The 20,462-nt window shown below is 41.6% G+C and overlaps 1 protein-coding gene across 1 annotated transcript in view; it reads right to left on the bottom strand.

The window, feature by feature from the left end:
- Positions 1 to 323: 323 nt before the first annotated feature.
- DOCK4 (dedicator of cytokinesis 4) overlaps positions 324 to 20,462 on the bottom strand; it is a 433,780-nt gene continuing 413,641 nt past the window's right edge. Inside the window, exons 42-52 of the mRNA XM_063098749.1 lie at positions 18,421 to 18,597; positions 17,576 to 17,659; positions 14,408 to 14,527; positions 13,928 to 14,049; positions 13,482 to 13,602; positions 12,426 to 12,507; positions 12,144 to 12,253; positions 10,349 to 10,421; positions 8,446 to 8,559; positions 5,620 to 5,681; positions 324 to 2,318 (exon numbers count right to left, since the gene is read on the bottom strand). Coding sequence (XP_062954819.1) covers positions 1,863 to 2,318; positions 5,620 to 5,681; positions 8,446 to 8,559; positions 10,349 to 10,421; positions 12,144 to 12,253; positions 12,426 to 12,507; positions 13,482 to 13,602; positions 13,928 to 14,049; positions 14,408 to 14,527; positions 17,576 to 17,659; positions 18,421 to 18,597 — 1,521 coding nt within the window. The 3' untranslated portion in view covers positions 324 to 1,862. The remainder of the gene's footprint in view (positions 2,319 to 5,619; positions 5,682 to 8,445; positions 8,560 to 10,348; positions 10,422 to 12,143; positions 12,254 to 12,425; positions 12,508 to 13,481; positions 13,603 to 13,927; positions 14,050 to 14,407; positions 14,528 to 17,575; positions 17,660 to 18,420; positions 18,598 to 20,462) is intronic.

The raw sequence follows: 20,462 nt of genomic DNA, 5'->3' as shown, positions 1-20,462 counted from the left end.
TATAAACATATATATATTAGGATGTCATTACAAACACAAAGTGTTATCATCAAAAGCAAAAGCTAGTTCAAGAAATTTCTGACTGCAAAACTTGCAAGATACAAAGCTAAAATTCATTTGTTCCTTTTCTCAATTAAGAATACTTTCACTAAACATAAATATTTGAACATATATTAATTTTTCTGACATTCAAAATTGTAAAGTCAATATGGCAGAATTATTGTTAAAAGCACATATGTACAAATATTCTTTTTCCATACATAAAGTATTTGGCATAATTATAACAATCATACTGCATCCACAACTGTTTGCTTTTATTTTTACTTTTTTTTTTACACATAATGTATCTCTTATTAAAATTAACCAGTTATGTACAAAAATACTTGAACATTTATTATAGAAAACCTCTACAACCAGCCTCAACAACGTATACCTGCCGAATGGTTTCATTAAGAGAATATAAAAAAGTGGTCACTGCCTTCCAGGTAAGCTATCAACAAAACAAACACGTTTAAACTAAAATGAGCTTCCCAACAAAAGAGGGAAAATATTTAACAGTATGATTTAAAATACAGTTCATATCTATTGTCAATTGAGTGTTATAAACAGTCAGTAAAAGAAAAAACAAAGATACAAAATACATTACTACAGACAAGGTGCTTTTTCACACTCCTACTTACTGTGGCATTAGAATCCCTATCTAGATCTAAGATGCTATGTTGTAATATTCAAACTAGAGCAGTCTCCGGTCATCCTCCTTCAGCAAAAGGACAACAGGATCAGCTAAGGAGACAAGCCCCACTGGTAAGAATGGAGAGTTGTGAGGAATTTTTTTAATTTTGTGCAGGACTGAAAGTTAATGACCTTGCCTTTTGAAAGTCCTTCTGCCATTTAATCATGCTAATATATTTTCACTAAGGTTTTTTCCTTCATTTACACTATTGATTTAATACTGTCCTGTATTGATTCCTGAATTCTTGTTAATGGGACACAGTAATTTGTGCCTATTTAATACTTGAACATCTGCTCTATTTCAATGACAAATTTTATATAGGAAACTATCAAGTAAGGAAGCACAAAATTCAAGTAAACATTCTCCTGGGGTCATTTGAGTAATTTAGCTGACCGGAACGCTGAAAGAAAATTGCACCTTTAAAAGAAATACAGTAGATACCATGGTGTCAGGGTACTAAAGGATTTAGCAACCAATTCACAAAGTAGAGTTTTAAGAATGTAGACAGCTGTTAAACATCGAAAGCAACCTTGAAGATGGAATTTGTTTCAAGAACAAAACAACTTCCAATCTTTGCAACCCCTTAAGTACACTGTCTAACCAGCCTGCTTTAACCTTTACCTCTGATGATCTGCATTGATCATCCTGCTCAGGGGAAGATCCAGAAACCTCACCTTATTTACACAAATCTTCCCAAGTAAGGACCATTGTGTTAGGATGTGCATTGACTTAGTAAGCTTCTCGGTGCATCAAGTATTCAGTAAAAAGTATACAACATCATCACACATTGCATTGTTTGACAATATTGTAGTGGTTTTAAGATTAAACTAGGTTAAAAAAAAAAAAGAGAGAGAGAACATAAAAAGGTACAAAAGGAGTCTTTATCACTATTTACCACTTCCAAAGGAGAAACGTTTTAATGAAGTTCGGTCATACTTCATTTGACATCTGGCGTTTCGATCGGTAACTTCTAACATTGTGCAACGTTATATTAATTAGCAAGTTGTAATTCCATTCATCGAAAGACAGATCTGAGGAAGTTATAAAGTGCCTACACTAGCTGTCTGCTCATCATACTTGCTATTCTGTAAACGGCAAAGGACTCATCGCAGGAACACAGAAAAGTGACTTACAACTGCGAGACCTTCCGGGGCAGGGGCCTGGGCCGCGGGCCGGGCTCAGTCCTCCGGGTCCCGTTCTCCAGGTGGCTCGATCGCGCCGCCGGGGGCTTGGGCGGCAGGGCGGGGGGCTCGGCGGCGGCGGGGATGGAGAGGCCGTGAGGCAGCGGGGCGGGGCGCCGCAGAGTCCGCTCGTACACGCTGTAGGGCGGCGGCGTCTTGCTCTCCTTGCGCGCCGGCTCCTCCTGCCCACCGTAGCCCGACAGCGACAGCGACACCGACACCGACACGGGCGCCGTCTGTTCATTCACCTGATTCTCAAAGCCTGAGGTTTCCGACGTGCTACAGCGGCTGAGGGAAGAGATGCCGCTGCTGTAGCTGCCCGACAAGACGGGGGAGTTGGAGGTCAGCCCTGGAGAGTGGTAGTCCACTGGAGAGGGGGTGAAGGACTGCATGGATCCCTGCTGCTGGGGAGGACAGAGAAACGGGAGGGGACCCGCAGCAGACGGTCAGAACACGGCTGGCCCCAACTGTGTGTCCCCCCACCCCCATTCACACGTTGGAGGCCCTACCCCCCAGGCCCACGGAAGGTGGCTGCATCTGGAGACAGAGCCTTTAAGGGTGGATGGACCCTAATCCAATCTGACTGGTTTCCTTATAAGAAGAGGAATTTGGACACATGGGGGGTGGGGGGTGGCAGGTGGCACCAGGGTTGCAGACACATGGAGAAAAGACCACGTGAGGACAAGCCAAGGAGAGAGGTCTCAGGAGAAACCAACCTTGCTGGCACCTTGAGGTTGGACTTCCCAGCCTCCAGAACTGTGAGAAAATAAATTTCTGTTGTTTAAGCCACCCACTCTATGGCAGCCCTAGTGGATTAATACAAACATTCAGACTCATATTTGTGTGTTGTCACTTATCTGCCAGGCCCACCATTCATTGAGTTCACCTCACTGCCTGCTTTACTCCTTATCATTTTCAGGAAAGAAAGAGGATAAAAGGAATCAGCAGAGAATTTGGGGGCATGTAATTAGTCCTGTAATTTGAAAGAGAGAGAACTAGTGGGGAAAAAAAAAAGCTTTGGGGGTGCCATTTCACGTTTGTAGCTTAGCCAGGCATGAGCTCATAACTGCAGGACAGGACACAGGGTGAGGACAGGTGGGTGGTACACTCTTCCCACCAGACACCTCAGGAGGAGGAGCGACAGGCACGCACAGTCCTGCACTTGGTTCTTCTGCCCTCACTCCAGACTCCTGAGCTGAAGCAGCAAATTTGCAGCCCTTGGGCTCTAGCCTGAGATGTGAGTTGTTTCATCTGCAATGTTTTTAAAAAACCTGATTTAGTTGCTATTTTTTAAAAATAGGAAAATTTCCCATAAATCTCCAGATTTATGGCCTTTCATAAAGAATTGGAAATTCTAGCAACAATGGCACACATTCTCTTAATGGAGACAGTCTTTTAAAGCTGAGCAGGGGCCGTTCTCTTTAGATGGGGCACGAATTCTTCAGTTTACCAGAGTCTTCGCTACCCTGCACGGTGTTCCACCCCGCCTCCTTCACTCACTCACTTATGTTAGCTGTCTGGCCCCATTCTGCATGTGAATCTGCAGCTTTCCCAACTGCAGGTGTCCTAAGGAAAATAAGTCCTGAGAGAGGCTCTGTGAAAAGAGGGTTCCACTGGGAAATGCTGCATTCTATATACTCCTTGTGTACATTCAAAGAGTATGTTCAAGTCTTACATTACCAAAACCTGAATAATTTTGTTCAGCCCAGTGTTTTCTAAACTCATTTGACCATAGACCAGTTTTTCACTTATCATATAATGTCCTATAAAAATAATGTTTCATAGAACACACTTTGAGAAGTGCTACCCTAGATTAATTTTACCTTGGTCTCTCTTTCTAAACAAAATAATGCTGGCAGACACAAATCCTTCCTTTCATTTAGTAGGAGCCTAAAATCAAGCAAGGCTGATTAAGAGATCCACACTCACTGCTGTCTTTGTCAAAAATTAGACTCCAAATTCATAATAAGACAGGCAAGCTCAATCTTCTCTATAGGGTTAACCCCATCATTTAATTGGTGAAAAAAACCTACCAAACTCTTATCAGTTAAAGCAACAAACTGCATTCAAAATAGAGCAAAGCTAGTAACTTGGTAGCACTGTGCCCCCTAATGTAACCTAGGAGTTACGACACAAGCATTCGATCTATTTTCTCTTCCTTCAAACCCCATTTGTAAAAAAGACATGGCTACAAGACCGCGTATGGCCAGTAAAAATATATGCAGGTCTACAGAAAGAGAGTATACACCGTCTTGCTAACCAGAACTATTTAGTAGCTACTTGAACATGTTCAGCTTTTGGGTTTTCTTTATTTTTTAAGAATTAATCTCTAATACTTTATTGTCTTACTACTTTGCAAAATCAAGTTGAAAGCCACAGACAATAATTCCATAGCAACATGTGGGAGCTCTTTATGAGTAAGAGTAACTGGAAGGGTGTGGAAAAGCCATGTTGCTTTCCTTCCCATCACATGAAGATGACAGGCTATAGCTTCCAGAGCGAATGCAGTCACATGTACTTTATGATAGATGCATTGCAGAATGACATCAAAACTAGCAAAAAATTTGCACTCACCAGCAAATTTCTCCATTAGAAATTTTGCAAATGCAAATGAAAACACGCTTCTTTGTAATTTTCTCCATTTAAAAAAAAAAATTTTGTTTTCCAGATTCTCAATTTCTGTCAGCAACTATCCTTAGCACCATGGATGCATCGGATCACAACCTGCCCTATGTGTTTGTAGAGAGTAATTTGTCTTTTTCACATTAGCTATTGCTATCTCATCAACAAAAGGACATGGAGCGTGTACATCCTAAGTCACTCAGGTACAAAATCATTCTTTCAACATTTACTTCAACCTCCTATTTGCCTCTGGTGCAGCAGCTCTGAACACCAACCTTTCATAAGTACTGACAATCCTTGCAGCCAGCCTGATTCAATTTGGATAGACACTAGATATTTTTCTTTATCTTCATGAGGGATTATGTATGCTTAGAAATATTAAATAGCCTACTTCTACATACCAACTCAAACATCTGACCTTTAAAGCTTTCCAGTTTGTTCCCCAGAAATTTTTCTATCCATTTTACTGCCTTGTTCTTCATGACCAAGTATGTATTTCTAATGTAAATGAGATCCTTGGTATAAAATATTAAAAGAGGGAAAGTTGGGATTGGCTTTATCACAACAGGTGAGACTGGTGTTAAAGGCAAAAAGACACAGGAGAATATTTAGTAGATCTTGATTATTTTTCAGTTCAGCCAAACACATACACACAAACACACAAACTTAAAATTTATCACCAACAAATCTTACAATTTAAGAGTGTGTGTGTGTGTTGTGTGTGTATTTGTTGTGCCTTAAACCAAAAGACCGGGCTGAAAATGTCCTAGGAGGTATGCTGGGACCATAGTTCTTTCCTAACTTGGTACATATACTGACTCTGTAAGTTTTCATTGCCACCATTTGGAGAGTGAGGCTAATAATCTGAAAACAAATGGCTGTGTTCATGGGGGAGGCTCCCCAAGGGGAACGCCCAGTGTTGTTTTCTTACCCATCTTCCCCAACCCCTTCTTTATATGTTCTTTGCCTCATCTGTGCAAATGAAAGCAGCTCTTGATGTACCTGGGATGAGTCTTATTAAAAAAAAAAAAGAAAAGAAAATTTGGGCCAGTCTCTAGCCACAGCCTAAAGAAGGGCCTGTACCTTCAATGGAGATCGCCCAGCAGGTGAGGGGGATACTGACGTCGTGTGTCTTGCTGGTGAAGCTGTAAATGGAGAGAAAGAGAAGATTTCAATTAAGATGGCTGACTGTCTGCAAATGCCCTGTAGTACAAACCGAGACAAGATGGTCCAGGGCATAAGGACCTTCTAAGCAAGGGAGAGAGGGGGCGCGGGTGGGGGAGAAACTTAAATGGTGCCTGTCCTAAACAACGTCTTGTCTTTGTAAAAGATGGCATTACAAAGACATGGGACAACAGTGAAAAACTGCCAGTGCCTAGATGATATTTTCACCAAAGGGACAGGGCTCTAAACTGGTCTGATGTCCTTTCCATTTCCCCAAAGTCCAGATGTGTCTCCACTGTTTGATCTGTCATTTCATAAGGTGTTTTTAAGCGTGAGGTGACAGGGAGCAGTCCTTGAGAAACAGCTGCTGACTTTGGCCTGAGCAGCAATGGGAAGACCAAGGCCACCCAGACAGGTTAGAATTGGTCCATGGCAATATATTTAATCAGCGGCCCCTTTAACCCCACTAATCTCCCCAAACAGAAAACCCTTGGTCACGTCCATGCAAGAAACGAAGTTTTCCTTTTGTCCCCCTAATGCCTGTCTCAGGTCTTCCCTTTGTCCCCCGGGTGGTGGTACTGTGGATTTCATCATCATGGCAAAGCAGAGCGATCTCTTTGTTTCTCCCACTAGACTTTCAAGTTCTACCCCTGAGACACAGCAGGTGTGAGATGGCACTGCTCCTGCGTGTGTGCTTGTGGACAACCCAGCTCCCTAAAGCATAACTGTGGACAGTAAAAGCCGCCGTGACACAGTCAATAGGGTGAGGGTAAGCCACATTTCCCAATTCCACATGGAGAGGTTTCAGTGAATTCAGGGTATATTGCTCTGTGATTAGCTGCCACTCTCCCAGCTGTCACAGTGAGGTTTGTAACTCGCAAGAAACCACAGAAAGGCTGAAAGTAAGAAAGACAGACAGTTACAGAGCCCCACAACAGTAACCACAGATGATGACATAGGACAGACCACGAGAGCAATCAGTGCAGAAGGGATGGCAGCCCTGCCAAGTTAACTTGTGAGAGGTAAGGTCCCCTGCATGCTCTGCATCCTAAGGGGTCAGGAAGGGTGGCCCCCTACCACACCGCGGGGGTGTGCAGCCTCCACCTGCATGCTGGGGCATGCTGTCAGCACACGTCACATTCTAACACGTTAGGTCTCCTGTCCCATCAACCGTGGGTGCTGGTTATGTAAGAAAATCATTTATGTACAGAGAAGCCAATCCTGACTGGGAACTATACTTCTGCCATTGCTGTGGCAGAGGTCGTGGTTTCCTGTTCCTTGGGACCCCCTCCCTTTTGACTCAAGAAGTCACTGACACCACCACGGCAGCCCCAGCACCCAGTGCATAGTCACAGAGATATTTCTCTGGAAAGGCATTTTCCCACAGAGATCTAAAATAGTTACATCAGAATCCTTGTCTTCAGGTTGGAACTGGCCTAGGAACCTAACTACCATCAAAATTATTGTCCCTTAAGAAATGCTTTTCAAGTTCCCAACTTTGGGGACACAACCTGGTTTACGTTGGAGACTGCCTGAATATATGAGTATGTACATCATGAATAAAATTACAAATAATTTGGTTGATGAGTCTTAATCTTCGTAGTCACACTGATACACTAATGCAGATGATTAGTAAGCTTAAAGTTCTTTCTTCTTTTGTTGAAAGATCTCGTGCTTTTCAGACATCATTGGTGACTTGACTTTTAGCTTTGACAAATATAGAACAAACTGGGTAGCTCATAGTTTATTTTAAAAACAGGTACAGTCAGCTTTCTTTTCTTAGTAAAACAGAAGAATGAGATGCTAGAATATAGCAAATGAAACATGACTCATCAATCCTGAAAAAATCCATGAAGGAAACAGTCATATTTTTTCTTGTTTTTAGGCCAGTTGTACTGTAAAGCTTCAAAGCTACTCTAGATACAGGTAAGTGCTGAAAAACCTCTCCCCATCACCAGAACAAGCAGAGTCAGTAAAGTAGGGTGGGCCCCTCTTAAAAACTGTCCCCTTTGTAGGTCACCAAGCACATGGTTTGTTCAGGAGGAAAGGGGGCCTGTTACTGCTATAAACTCACAAAGGAAGTTTCTTAAGAACTATTTTCAGTGGTTCTCAAAATTTACTGAGCAGAAGAATCACCTGAAAGGTTCTGGTAAAAATATAGGTTATAGGGCCTTATCCCCAAAACACTAAAACTGATTCAGTAGGTCTGAGGTTAGGCCTGAGGATTTCCTTCTTCATCCATCTCCCGAGGGGATGCAGGGTCTAGAACCAACCCTTTGAGAAATGTCGCCCTGGAATACCACGGATGCAAGGTTAGTTATTCCCCACAAGCCTATCAGAGTTACCGTTAGTTCCTACTTAGGGACAACCCGAACCTTTGGTGTCAGTCCTGAAAAAGGTCGAAGAAAGTGGCTGAGTTAGCAGAGGCTGGTAAGAATAAGGTGGCTGAAGCGAAGGACAGAGAAAATGCTAGTGGTCTAGCAAGGTTTGGGTCCCTCCCCAAATTCTGAGGATGGTGCTTCGAGGACAGCACCCTACAAAACCAGTCGGAGGAATGGGCCACTGTTGGACTCCGCAGAACAGAAGTCCGGGAAAGCAGGAGAACACCATAGACAAATTAGGCAGCCACTAAGGTTTTACCTCTGAAACCAAATGCCTACCTTTCTCTGAGGAATTCAGGACAAGGTGGAGTAGTCAATAAAAGTTATCTTATAAAAGTGATTTTCAAATGCTTCAAATACCCACCAGTCTGTGTGGGTCTTGGAGGGACAGGGGGAGAGATAAGTTTCCCACTGTCCGACATGTTCTTGGCTTCCTTCCCACTGTCCAGGCTCCAGCTGCTAGGAGTGGGATTCACAGCTGGAAGGGAATAACACAGCTAAAATACATGGTCCAGCTTTGCCCTTCAAACACTTGAGATCTTAGAAGTCAGAATTATCCAGAACGAAAAAAATCAACTGGATTTAAAAGAGAGAAAAAAAAAAAACAAACTCCACAGGAAACCTCCTAATTCTAAACCCTTATTTAATTGGCTACCTAACAGTTATACTTGACGTTTAACTGGGTGGTAGCATGTCTCTTCATTTCCCTATAGCTGTCAAACAGAACTGCAAATCTCTACACCAGAGTGCAGAAATTTGTTGAGAATTACAAATGTGTTTAGGTGCTGGATACAGATTAAAATGCAGTCACTAGACTATTGTAAAACCTGGCTTTTAGTGGAAATCTCTAGACAAGTGGCACCCAAAAAGGGAGATGGCAATGACATGTTAATATTTCAACTGTTTGGCAGAACTATTGGTGAAGAACAGCCACGCCAGACTGTCTCATTGGCCAACTCTTTGAGGAAAGGACTTGTTCCTGAAATCAGCAGGTTACATAGAAGTATGTCCTTAAAAAAAAAATAATTTGGAATCCTGACAGTATCATTCTTGTTTTGTAATCTGTCTGCTCCATGCTTTGGTAAGATTCAGAAATATGGAGCAACCCTGTTAGAAACAAGGACAGGAAACACAAAATTCAAAATAGTTGATACGCAATCAAGTCTTAGTTCCAGTAGCTTACTTCCTGTACAGACACTGCCATCTCGTGGACATGCTGAACATTTTACCACTCTTTAAATTACTACTTCTATTGAATGGGATGGAATTACCACTCTTAAAATACTTTTTCTCTGTTCCTTTAAAATTTGCTTTGTGGTTTTCTTTGGGAGAAGGGGTGAGGAAAATACCACATTTCTAAATTCTACTGACAAAGATCAATGCTTGACTTGTAACATTAAAGCTAAATTTGTGTTTTAAAATAATTTTGGCTAAGCCCTCCCTAATTTCCATCTCCCAAGGAAAGTTTTAATGCCAATGTACCAGTGTACCGAAATGACAATACAGTCTAGTTCTTAATGAGGGCAATTAAAGTGCACTTTACTGGGACATCTCATTAGTGACTCTTGAATCATTGGCTTGGGGGACCGCTCTTATTTTTGAGGCTTGACCCTGAGAGAGGCGAATGGGTGACTTGCTGCAAGCCCCCTCCCTTTAGTTGAGGAAGTCACATTTAATCTGCTCTTCATCATCTGCCCGGTTGTACAGACTGAAGCTAATTGGCCATTTGCTGCTACACATGTGCTTGGTTCTCATTTCTGTGTGTGTGACCTTGAGGCAGGGCACACTCCATTATGCACTGGGTTGGAGTTCCTAAATAGTATTTACTTGTACAAGAGCTGTTTCTGAGTCACCACAAACAACAGATGAGCTGGCCGAATGAGCTTTGTGAGGGAGACAAAGGATGGGGCCACAGAATCAATCTGGGAAGTTGCTGTTTTCTTTGTGCTGAACAAAGAGCCTAATTGGCAGCTTCAGGAACAGCAAGCACTGCCTCAGTGACTCACTGAATGACAACAAAAGGCTATTAAACAGAGGAGTTCCTAAATAGCTCAGATTCTGCTGTTAAATCTTAGAAGAAAACAGTTTTTGAAGAACGGATCATGAATAGCTGTCTTTCATTAATCCCCTAAAGAGCAAACTAGTTCTGATCATTCAAGATCTGGAGCACTGCCTTCTACACAGACACATGGAAGACTGGAGAAAATGAGGACAGGACAAACCCCTATGCATTTCCGGGCTGAAGAAGGGGATGGCTTCACACCCACCTTTCTCAGGTGCAGAAAGATTTGGGTCACTGCGTGGCAAGGCCCCATCTCCAATATGATTAAACAGCAGCCTCTGGAAAGGGACGAGAATCTATTTTTATGATGCAATATGCTGACACGTGAGACCTTTGAGAAAATAAGATGATTATTTCCTTACTGAAACTTTTTGTTCAAAGTCATTTGTGTATGGTATGACGAGCCTAGGAACAAAGAATTCAATTATATTTAAGGTGAAAAGGGAAGAAGAGCCTTAGGTTTTAAGAAAGAAAACACACTTTGAAAAGTTTGTATCAGATTTTAAATATAAATGGTAAGTAACTGTTCCTATTAAAATGTAGGGAAAAAATAAATAGTGAATGGAAGTTGAGCTATAGTGTTCTTTATGAATACCAATGCTAGACTGGCAATAGGAAATGCAAATAAGAACTAAAGGAAAAATATTAGCTCAAACATTTTCTAGTGAATGAACTTTCACCCCATTCACATTTTAAATCCTACATTAGGTAAAAAACAGATGAAATGGTCAATATCCTACAATTTCAAACCTACAAAAATGTCAGTTTTACATGGTTCTACCTAACATTAAAAGAAAAAGTGCCAAGCCCTTACAAGTAGATGGACTACAACAATGTGTATGTATTATTGATAGTTTGGCAACATACATGTGGCTTCAAGTTTTACTGAAAGCAGAAAACTCAGGAGGCTAATCAGGGGAAGCTTGCAGAGTTCCCCATGCTGGCAACATGTTCTCCTGTAGCTGATGGAACAAACTGTGAAATTCCTTTGCAACATCAAATGACAAAGGGAAATAAAACTGGTTAGCCGGTCCAGCCAAAGGCAATTAGATGTAATTTCTGCAAGACATCGGTGTTACATAGAGGAGGTATCCTGGGACTTTGGGGAAGATCACACAATCAGCAAAGATAAACCAATCAAGCCAAATCCCACTCACTCTCATCCACTTCCAGACGCGGCTACAGGCTTCTGCCAGGATAGTGTAGAAAAACAGAGAAATTAGCTGGCACAGAAAGAACTATTTTTCATTGCTCCTAAATTATTCACAAATAATTTGTAAAATTCACAGCTCCACAAGAATCTTCAACTTTGAAACCACCCTTCAAAAACCCTTGAAGTGCTTGAGGGCCAAGCCCAAGGCCCTGCCCTCCCTCAGACTGAACTGGCTCACTTCAAAGCCAAGTTCAGGTGGGAGGTGAGGGCCACATGCCCTTACTCCTGTGTGCAGTACAAGGACAGCCTGAGGACTCAACTCCTTTTCCCTCAATGCATTAAAGAAGAATGGCAAAGGCAAACAGAGATTGCTCCTGTACTTTCGGGTACCTCAGAAAGGAATCGACTGCAGCTCTCTTAAATAGGTACAGGCAAGAACAAAGACTGCTGGGCTGCAGCACGCTGTTCCTCAAGGGTGTTTTGTGAATGTAAGAAGTTCCTTCAGAATTCTGCTACGTATGCATGCAAATGCACACACAGACAATTCATTTAAGTGGCAGCAACAAAGCATGGAGTCATATCAAGGAGAGTAAAATCATCTCCCATCTCCTTTTCAGCTTTACTGCTCAGCAACAACCCATGTATCCCTATCAGAAATACGGATGAGACAGAAATGTCTAACAGTGGGCAGAGAACAGAGGAGCACTCTTCACCAGCTGGACCTGTGGCCTGGCACTGCCTAGCTTGTTGCTTTTGGCAGCTACAGTATATTTCTACAGAGATATGTAAAGCAATTCAATTCCAGACATTTCCTTGTTTTCTGGTTTCTGCATCCCACAAGGAGTACCTGAGACGGCTCCACAGGTGTTGGATAGATGGCACTGCATGGTCTCTCTCTTGGGGACAGGCAAGAGTTTTCTCTGGAATGTTTGTGTTTGTCAGACAACAAAGGAGAAGCTGGGAAGAGAAAGAAAGAATCACCAGTGTGGTGGTGGCACTGGGCCTGTTTGGAGGAGATAGCCTGAGAGTTGCAGCTGCTGGCCATAGTTTAGGAAACTGAAGCCACGGTTCCCGCGGGGTTGGAAGGTTCTCTGGGCACCCTTAGTCTCCCTCACACTCTGGCACTGACCTCTGGCACTTGATGGAGCAGAACTTGTCACATTGGGTGAAGCAGAGTGAGTAGAACTCAAGCTTGAGGTAGATGGACTTGGCTGGAAATACAGAGAGCTGTTATCATATACTGTTTATAGAGGCTTCATATTACAGACACATTTGAAACAAAATCAAAAAAATTTTTTTTCAAATTAGCAAGCAAGCAAGAAAAAAAGAATAAAAAGGCCATTTAGAAATATAGAAACTCTTACTTAGACTGATAGGAGGCCTGTCTGAATTAATCAAGAATCCCAGAATTTGACTGCTGCCTAAGGAACGCATGCACATTAGTTTGGGCTACAATCTGTTGACGTCACACCAGTTAGTAGTGCATTCCCTGACTAAAGGAAAAGCAGAATGACTTCCAGCCTAGGGCACAGAAATAGGCGGGTGCTTCTAAAAGGCATAGAATGTGCCTTCTCATTATCTTCAAAAATGTATTCAAAGCATGAATTTAGAAATATCAGTGTGGTACACCCCTTCCTCAAAGACAGCTTAGTCTTACTGAACTATCATAAATGCCACATTAGCAGTGTCTACATAAAATGTTTTACTGCAAGAGTGACACTGGCTCTAAAATCCCTAAAAAACTCCATTTTTTCTTTTGTAAAAAAACTACTTCTTACGGCAACTTTCCAACATGTACATAAATAGGGAGAATTTTATAATGGATCCCCAAACCACGTCTTCTTAAAGAAAAAAGGCCACTGAGAAATACTAAGAGGCAGCTAGTGTGTGGCGACCTGCTCCAAGGTCCTGGACTGGAGAAGCAAACCAGAGGCAGGTGTCCGAGATGACCCCTGCACAGCTTGCCTGGGCGTTCCCATTGCTCGCTTGTGTCTTCTTAGAGTGATGGGGCACTTTTGAGAGAAACATCTTTGTTGATTCTACAGTCCAGTAAAGCAATGAGTGTTTGTCCTTAAGTGAAGTTCTTGCTCGTAGGTCTGTTCATCAGCACAGCAGAATGAACAGAACTCTCAGGATTGAGACAGAAAAGGAATAAACACGACCAGACAAAAAGCTAATCAAGTACCTGCATGTTAAAGACTTCATCAGAGCTTTCTGATTGCCCTGTAATATTGCTTACTTCAGCAGAAGCTTGTGAGGACAGTGAGGAGGAAGAATATCGGTTGACAGCTGGGTAACTTAATGGGCTGTTGTGGGGAAAAAAAAATGGTTGTTAACTCAGTCTCTGAATAGTTCTTTATAGCATGCTGGCATGGTATAAAACCAAAGGGCGGGGAAAACCACCCGGTTTTGTTGTCTCCTGTTTGCCTCCATATAATCAAATGTTCGAGTTTATTTATTTCTCATGCTGTTGCTATTTTACCAGTGGCAGATGTCTGCAGCTGCCTTGTGGGTTAATTATTTCATTAAGAAATAGCGGGTTTGACAAATTGTGCCATAAAGAATGAGAGAATCATTCCAAATCATCTTGTGGGGATGCCAAGCTGTAAGATAATTCAAACTATGACTTACCTGCGTCTAGGAATTACCCGGGTGCCATCTGGGCTCATAGAGGCAGGTGCTGAGTTTCTGCACACACGGGGGCTTCCATTAGGAAAATGGACAGGACTGGCTTGCATACAAGCAGAGAACTCCTAGAGATACGGTAAAGAAAATATTTTAGAACAGTAATGACACGACAAAATAATTTAGGAGACATTTTAGTATACTAGATCTATTTTCTAATTGTCATGAAATTTTAACATAGGGGCCTATTAACGTAAGTTCCAGTATTACTAAGCTTTCCCTTGCTTACATTTTTGTTTTTATAAAAGCATGTAAGCATGGCAAGCAGTAGACAATGCAATTTTAATATCTGAAGGTTCCCTGGTAAAATGGTGCAGTTTGGTAGAAAAGCCAAAAGATGTCACTATTCGACACTTCATTGTCCTTCTAACAAAAAGCAAACAGCAGTGGTCAGACTGCCCCACCATGGACACTTAGTGTACATACCTGTATCCCTAAGCTTGACTTCATCACGAAGAACTGGTCGACTAGCTTTTTATGAAGCGGTCTCATATCTTGAGGTACAAACTTCTCATGCACAGCCAAACCAAATTCCAGAATCTGTGCCTTGATTACAACATAAGAAACAACCCACATCAGTGACTACCTCTCACTGTGCCTGCTATGGACAACCACTGTGCATTATTGCTAATCCTCTGGACCCAACAACACAGGAACAATCATTGTCACTTTCCTGGTGAGGACACTGAGAATGAGAAAAGCCCTGCCTGTAGTAAAAGACAAAAGGGGATTTGAACTTATGTCTGCCTGATTCCAAAGACTTGATTTTCCTACTACCTCGAGCTTCTTTCCCATGTATTTTAGACCTGTAATTACAACCCTTCTTAACAGTTACACATCCCTTTGGCCGCTTCTAGTCCTTCCCAGGATGGGGCAGGGGATGGGGACAGGAGCTTCTTCCTGTTGGGAGGGTCAAGTGATTCTCCCCAGGGATCTCTTCCCTGGATAGCGCCCTCTCTCTCATGGCACCCTTCTCTATTCCATCTGGCTCTTCTGTGCCAATCCACCCCTTCTGCAGATTTTCAAAATCTGTCAGGTAGGAAGGAAAAAATGAACAGGAATTCTCCAACAGTTGCTATGCTTCTTGTTTTTGTTTAAAAATACTACTCTTGTTCTCTTACTTATAATGCAACAAGGAAGCAGGTCCTACTTTAAAAGTTTTCTTGCTGTGAGGACCCCAAAAAGAGACGGACATAAACATTCACATTTCAACAGTGCCTTTGATTTTAGTAGAAGCTGTCTTGTACATTTTAAAAATGCCCCTGTGCTAAAGTGGTTAAAAGAACAAATTCCATAGGCTGGGAGGAAAACAATCCCACAACACTACAAGATCTTTATCTGTGCAACTTATGAAGATTCTAGGTTGAAAGCTTAGGTAGAATGGGACTGAGCCTGGTGGGTGAGAGCATCCAGCACCTTCCCTAAAGGACAGGACTATAGCACCTCCTGCTCTGGACACCCACCCACCGCCAGCACTTTGCATAAAGAGAAAAAGACCCTGAAAAAATGTCAAGAACACCGTTGAAAGGAATAGTTGCAGTGGAGGGTATGTCTGAGGTATAAAGGGAAAGGTTGACTTTGGTGATACGGAGATGGGAGGAACATAGGAATTGAGCCTCAAGGTAGGAGCTGCCAGTTTTCTCTATTTTAACCCCCAGCTGCTAGGCAACCGCCCTCTTATTTAGATAATGCTGCAAGTTGGGTTCTCTGGGAAGTAGACCTGACATGCACGCCTGGAGGTTTGCTGGGGAGTACCTGCGATTGTGGGCTGTGGGAGGGAGGGGCAGAAGCAAGGCTTGAATAAAAAAAAAAGGAAGTTGAGTTGCATGGCAGTCCTGTGTGCCTGTGCCAAACCCAGTGGACCTCTGGAGCTGTAATGGTCTGTCAGACTCATCCTGTGTAGGGCCCAAATGGCTGGGCTTTATATCTTCTCCTCAGTCTTGAATGGGGCCCATTGAGAAGGTAGTGAGCTTGGGCCAGGTGGCTGACTGCAGCTGAGGCAATCCCTCAGGGATGGACCTGACAGCTGGAAGTGCCTGTCAAGAGCCACCCGTCCAGCAGCTGGGGCAGCAAGCCCCTCCTAGAAGGAGCAATGTGGCACTGCATCTCCCTGTCTATCTGACAGGTTACCTCAGCTGTTTGCAGAGGTCCAGATAAGGATGGTGCCCGCTCTAGCCCAACCCCCGACTTGACTGTCCCACAAAGATGATGTGACTTGGCCATGGTAACATGACAGTCATCTGCACCTCTTGTCAAATGACATGACAGAGATCTCATGTTTCCTAGGCCATGGCTCTTTCCACAAAGTCCCTGGAACATAATCAGGCAGGAAGTAGAAGAAATAAAGGCTCCTTGGCTTATTTTTCCTGAGGGGCTTCTTGGCCCTAAGCTACCATTTTAATTCTGGGGAGAGAATTCAGTCAGGCTGAATACAGCAGATACAGTCCTGGGGTGAAGCAAACCACTCACAGGAGACTGTGCTCTGACAAAACACAAATTTTTAAAAATGAACAAAGGTTAAAGTCATTCCATAATCCCAAGTATTGGATGATCTAAACTGCTTACTTCTAGCATCTACATCACACCCAGGGTCACACTGGGAACTTATCCTTTATTTCCTTGTAGGTCAACTTCAAACAATTCCTCTTTCTTTTCCAGAAGCCGTACAACGGACCCTATTCCAGCCACGACTACTGCTCCCTCCTCCCACCCCCAACCCCGGTATTAGGTTTTGTGACCTAAGCCTACAGACCATAAAATATGGACTACAGCCAGACACAACCTCATTTTCTCCAACAGAGCAGGCTTTATTTATTAATTTGGTATTATCACGTGGGACGAGATGCTTTTGTCACATTTCATCATACATATTCCACTTTTCACGGGAATAAAATGTTTTTATTTCCTACTTAACCCAGCCTTCCAACCATAATGTCTCCTAGCACAGAGGTTTTCAACCATTTTCAGGCTAAGAGCTATCAACAGGGACACAGCAGGCAACAGATTATTCCCTCAAGTTCTTCATACTTGATGGTACCAAGATAATAAAAATGAACTATGTTCTTTAGAATAGAAAATGTTGAGTTTTATCTCGTTCCACCCAATATCATAAAATCTATAGGCTTAGTCTGTGAAACATGATACTGTTTCAAAACAAAGTCTATTGATTGCCCACATATTACCACATTTCAGCAACAAACCCATTTGTTCACACACCCATTCATTTATTTTGAGTTATCTATTTTAGTTTATCTCAAACAAGGCCTGAACTTATTTGAGCACAAAATTTTGAGTGGAAAGTCAGCATGAAGCTTACAGCAAGTACTTAGGGAGAGAACATTCAAAGAATGTCCTAAGAGATGACAGGAAGTTGCTTGCTATGGGATTCCATAGTCTACTCATTACAATACTGTATCCAAGTGAGAAGAAAAAGTAGAAATTAGCAAGCTGGAATATATTAGAGGTGACTCTGAACCCTGTGATTGCCAGCTTCAGCTAGACCACTTATGTAGAGAATCTTCCAGGTAGATCTCTAGGTAAGCAAGCACAAGTCCAGGCAAAATAGAGAAGGTAATGGACTTCTGTCTCCCTTACCTGCTCAAGCATCAGCTCTCTTAATCGTGCAATTTTCTCCCCATCTTCAGGGTGACTTAAGATATATTCTTTGACAAAGAATGCCTGGTAAGAGAAGGGATAATCAGTCTATTTCAAGAGAGTTACAAAAAGAGTGAAAGACAGTTGTTGTTTCTAAAGACCTGGCATTTTAGAGAAATGACACTATTATAAACTACATTTGGGGACAGAGGGAGTGATTCCTAGTGTGGGTGGTTGGTCAGAATAGGAACATAAGGAAAGGATTATTCAAGGGAGATTGGATATTGTACAATAAGTACCTTTGGTAGAATAAACAAAAAACAAACCCAAATCAATAAGGTATAGGGTATTCTACCATAAAATAAATTGCCTTAAGATTCGTTGTGACCAAGATGGTGGCCTCACCTTCTAGTCTATCACGTCTTTCTGTTTAAAACTAAGAGGGCGGATGAAAAGTCTAGTTAAAGAATCTTCTTAACAAGATCGGACTTTTCTATGCCCATGAACCTCTTTGCTCAGGGACATTATTTTAGATAAACTTTTATCAAACAATCCTGATCTCCTCACTACTTTTATTCACCCAAGAACACGCTCTCTCTCTCTCTTTCTCGCTCTCTCTCTCTCACACACACACAAACTTTTATTCTCCAAATATCACATGTTAGAAAAAGAGTAAGTAGGCATCACGAATGACTGTATGTTTGCTCTATTTAACAAAGGACTCTGTGTCAATTGTAGCCCCATGTTTCCATGCTGATATGGGTACGTATTTTGAAAAAGATCCATGGAACCCTAGGAAATCACAACTGCAAACTTTGTTTCAAACAGCAATGCCTAATCCTCACCTCTTGGTACCTGGAAACTCCACCATTAACTGCGGCATCTATAACTCCATTCAAGCACATGGTCAGGGGATTAATATTCTGCATCTGTCTTGTCTGACACTGACTAATCAGAGTCTTCAGCTGCTGATTCTTATTTTCCAATACTTCAATTGCATTTTCCAAAGGACTCATTTCTACCTGAGAAGTAAATGAGCATAAATATATATTGAATTTGTGGCATTCAAGAAAAAACACAAAGTAGATTATTCATGTTCTGAATTATCTGTGCTCCCCCTGGGCTCCCATCAATTTCTCTACCAGGGGCCACCCAGTAAAACAGAAAAAGATATGGAAGTCAAGTTACCTGTTCATTAGTAAGGTTTGGAAAGGGCAGGTAATTATATTCATTGTTGAAATGTGGGTTAGATAATCAGCAAACATCAATTCTATGTTAGCATTATAACAATCAATTTAATCTTTATAATAAAATCCAATCATCTCATGTCTTTTAAAATTAGTTTTTCTTTTCCTATGAAGAGGCTAAATATTCAGGGACCTGCATATTATCATCACCTTACTTGATGCTTATTTGATGCAAAGCATCACGGGAGATACAAAGATGCATTTACAGATCGTCTGATGTCAAGGAGCTTTCAGCCCAGTTGAGAGATGGGACATATGCCCATATGGACTCCATATGCATATATAATAGCACCATAAGGTGGCACAGAATGGCACACAGTTGGGAGTTATAGAAAACAAGATAATCACATATATACCACAGGATCTATCTGTGGAAGGAGAGCCAAGTAGAATCATAATGACTTAAAAATCCTGGGTTGTATGAGGGACCTAACTGTTAAAAGATAAAAGTGCTCCGCAAGTGTATGGCATTGGGACTATTATTGTCATTGACATTCTCTTTGAAGAGAAGGTCTGCCAAGCTCCCAGCGATAAAGTAATTCAGGCTTATAATAAGCACATTTAAATATTCGTTCTTTCAGTTAAGGAAACAAATTAGTTTTTAAAGGTCACTTAGATCATCTTAAAGCAACACTGAAAAATCCTAGAATAATATGACTACATCAAAATTAAGAATAAACATTCACCAAAGACACCATAAAGAGACGGGAAGATAAGCCAGAACATATGAGAAGATATTTGTAACATGTATAACCATCAAAGAGCCATGTCCAGAACATAGAAAGACGCATAAAAACCAGTTAAAAAAAAAAAGGGCAAACAATCCAATAAAAAATGGTCAAAACATTTAAATAGCCATGTTATGAAGGAAGAAATTCAAATGGCCAGTGAAGAGATGAAAAGGTGTTGAGCCTCATTTGTGATCAAAGATGTGAAAAATAATATCACAATGACATAGTACTAAATACCCACTGAAATGGCAAAATAAACATAATACAAATGAGGGTAAGAATGTGAGCAATAGCATCTCAGTTCCTGCTGTTGAAAGTTCAAATTGGTTCATTCACTTTGGAAAACAGATTTATATATATATTGTGCTCCAGAAATTCGACTCCTAGGCATATATGCAAGGAAATGTTAGGTAGAAAATGTGTACACATGTGTACCAGGAAACATGTACAAAAATGTTCACAGTTGTCTCCAAAATCCGTATGTCTACCAATAAGAGAATACATAAATTATATAGTATGTTCATCCAATGGAATAGCATACAGCAATGAAAACGAACTTCAGTCACACGAGATAATATTGAAAAATATTACAAATAATACTGAGCAAAAGAAACAAGTGTTAATAGATCATAAACAGTATGACACCATTACATAAAGTTCAAAACTAGGCAAAATTAAGTTGACTTGTATAGAGAGGCAAATAGGTGATAAACTAAACAAGGGAATGGATACCATAAAAGACAGAATAGTGGTTACCTTTAGGGTATAGAGAGGGAGTTGTAATTGGGAAGGAGTGCATGGGAGGCCTCTAGGATGGTGCTGACAATGGTCTGTTTCTTTACCCGAGTGGTGGCAAATGTGTATTTACTCTCCAATTACTTGTGACATTAAATCTTTGTTCTATACACA

Source organism: Cynocephalus volans, chromosome 6 (assembly GCF_027409185.1).
Source record: "Cynocephalus volans isolate mCynVol1 chromosome 6, mCynVol1.pri, whole genome shotgun sequence".
NCBI classification, from domain to species: Eukaryota; Metazoa; Chordata; class Mammalia; order Dermoptera; family Cynocephalidae; genus Cynocephalus; species Cynocephalus volans.
Note: the sequence above shows the minus strand (reverse complement) of the source record. Positions and strands in the feature narration are given on the sequence as shown.